At 33.8% G+C, this 2,424-nt stretch overlaps 1 protein-coding gene across 1 annotated transcript; it reads left to right on the top strand.

The window, feature by feature from the left end:
- Window positions 1–921: 921 nt before the first annotated feature.
- Window positions 922–1,814, top strand: LOC111622353. Its single transcript, XM_023364712.1, has 2 exons — window positions 922–989; window positions 1,052–1,814. The coding sequence occupies exons 1-2, from the start codon at window positions 922–924 to the stop codon at window positions 1,812–1,814; spliced, it is 831 nt and encodes a 276-aa protein (XP_023220480.1).
- The last annotated feature ends 610 nt before the right edge of the window (window positions 1,815–2,424 follow it).

The raw sequence follows: 2,424 nt of genomic DNA, 5'->3' as shown, positions 1-2,424 counted from the left end.
GTTCTATAATCTTCTCATATTCAATTGCGCATGTCCATTTTTATAACTGTAATGCCGCCGCTTTCCATGCTGATGCTATTTTGTATGATTCTCGAAAATTTATATTTCGCCCTTTTTCTCTGTATTTGTAAATGTGCCAGGCTTCTGCATATTTTAGATGTCTTCTATTTTCAACCTTTTGTACGACATCTGCCTTGCTCCATTTGATTTCAATCTCTGTTGGATCTGCAATTGCATAATTAGCCAAAGCTGTGCGATAACGATATAGTGCTTACAAGAGCTGACAAGTCAAAAAGTATGGTCTTAATGAAGAGGGACACATATAAGGAACTGTTAACAGTGTATATAAAAGACACGGAATGCAAAATGGCACACCCAAAGGCTTTGGAAAGGTTACAAGCAAGAGTAAAACGTTTCTCTATGACAACGTTAGCTAAGCAACTAGGAATGACGAGGATAATAGTTTCATCCCCAGCCATGCCGAGGCTATTCAGATTTGCTAAGACACATAAATCAGAAAGAAGCTTGAGGCCAGTAGTCGATAAATACTGTGCTCCTACGATACTATTAGAATGGAAGCTTAAGGAATTTATTAATGCAAACATGCCTCCACACGTTTATAATGTAAAGCAGCCATTAGAAGTGCTCCAGAAGTTGAAACAACTGAAAATTAACGAAACAAGATACATGACAGTGCTCGACTTTAAGGCTATGTACCCTTCAATTAACCTTGAACCATGTTTTTGTCACCTAAGAGATTTTTTATTGGGAAATATCGATAACGCAGCAAAGTTATGAAAGCAAATTCTAGAACTGGCACATTTGGCTACATTCTCATCACTTTTCATTTTTGACGGTACTGCATACTTGCAGCTTAGAGAAGTACCAATGGGTAGCCTGGTCTCAGGCTTATTGTGCGAGATGGTAATAAGATCTCTGGAAAATAGCGTATTGCAGAAATATGAAGATAATATAATAATGTATGCAAGGTACGTAGACGATGTATTTATTATTTGGAAGGATACACCAGACATACGCCAATTTATTAGAGATATAAACAGCAATACTTATATGGCCTGGAATTAGAACTAGAGCAGCAAAATCATAAAAGGATACATTTCTTAGATATAGAAGTCGAAATAGAAGAAGAAGGACAAATCGCTACGAAAGTATATAGAAAGCCGACGTATGTTCCGGATTTGATACCATGGTCCTCTCATGACTCAACAAGCTACAAACTAGCAGCGTTTAGAGCACTGATTAAAAGAGCATACACTCATTGTAGCAAGATTCATGATACACGTAAAGAGCTGGATTACATTGCAAAGCTAGCAAGAGATGTAGGACTTAAGCAAAATAAAGTAAAAGCATTAATACAAGCAGAAAAAGAAGGCAATAAGAATAAAGATAAGAGAGAGAAAAAGGAGTTCACCGTAATGGAATACAGAGAACTGTTAAGTAACATATACAGAAAAATAGAAATAGAAAGCAACAAGAGAATAGTGTATAAGAGAAACACGACAATATTCCAAATGCTAAGAAATGACAAAACACCAGTAGACAGGAGGCTGATTCCAGGCGTATACAGAATACCGTTGCATGATAAGAGGCTGAAAAAGATGTATTATATAGGAGCCACAAAGAGATCGTTAAATGAAAGATTGAAAGAGCACAAAAAGAATATAAGATTTAAACAACCAATCACAGCTTTGGCTAATTATGCAATTGCAGATCCAACAGAGATTGAAATCAAATGGAGCAAGGCAGATGTCATACAAAAGGTTGAAAATAGAAGACATCTAAAATATGCATAAGCCTAGCACATTTACAAATACAGAGAAAAAGGGCGAAATATAAATTTTCGAGAATCATACAAAATAGCATCAGCATGGAAAGCAGCGGCATTACAGTTATAANTTGCAGGACAATGTGGGCATTTACGTGCATTTGGCATTTTATTTGTAATTAAATGAAATAAAATTAAATTGTATTAATAAATCTAATTTTCTTTATTTTGATCTTTAAAGTCACACCTCGTCCTATATGCAAGATCGTCTTATAAGCAAGTAAATACTAGAACTAGAAATTTAGTTTAAATTTCTTTAAATTAAACATTATAATTTGTTGTAAGTTTATCTTTTAGTGATTCACAAGATCTTGCATTATATAACATGGGTATAGAAACATAAGCAGCTATGAAACTAATTTTCATAAACAGAATTTGAAAATTGGAACAACCTTCGATTGCTACCAAAAATTTGTTATTTTATGTAACCATTTCAAATTTTACATATCTGCTTATGTCCCAAATAAAATGTGCTGAATATAATAGGAATACTAATTGAAACTTTTTGTTTTGAAAATTATTATAATAGAAATACTCTATTAATGAGAAACTGAAGAATTTAGAGTTAGTTGCATATG

This window comes from Centruroides sculpturatus, unplaced genomic scaffold (assembly GCF_000671375.1).
Source record: "Centruroides sculpturatus isolate CEXI.00-Female unplaced genomic scaffold, Cexi_2.0 scaffold7, whole genome shotgun sequence".
Lineage (NCBI taxonomy): Eukaryota > Metazoa > Arthropoda > Arachnida > Scorpiones > Buthidae > Centruroides > Centruroides sculpturatus.
Note: the sequence above shows the minus strand (reverse complement) of the source record. Positions and strands in the feature narration are given on the sequence as shown.

Coding starts and splice junctions, on each gene's coding strand:
- LOC111622353 (XM_023364712.1), top strand. CDS start 922: ATGGTAATAAGATCTCTGGAAAATAGCGTATTGCAGAAATATGAAGAT. Junction 990..1,051: donor AATATAATAATGTATGCAAG/GTACGTAGACGA, acceptor AATTTATTAGAG/ATATAAACAGCAATACTTAT.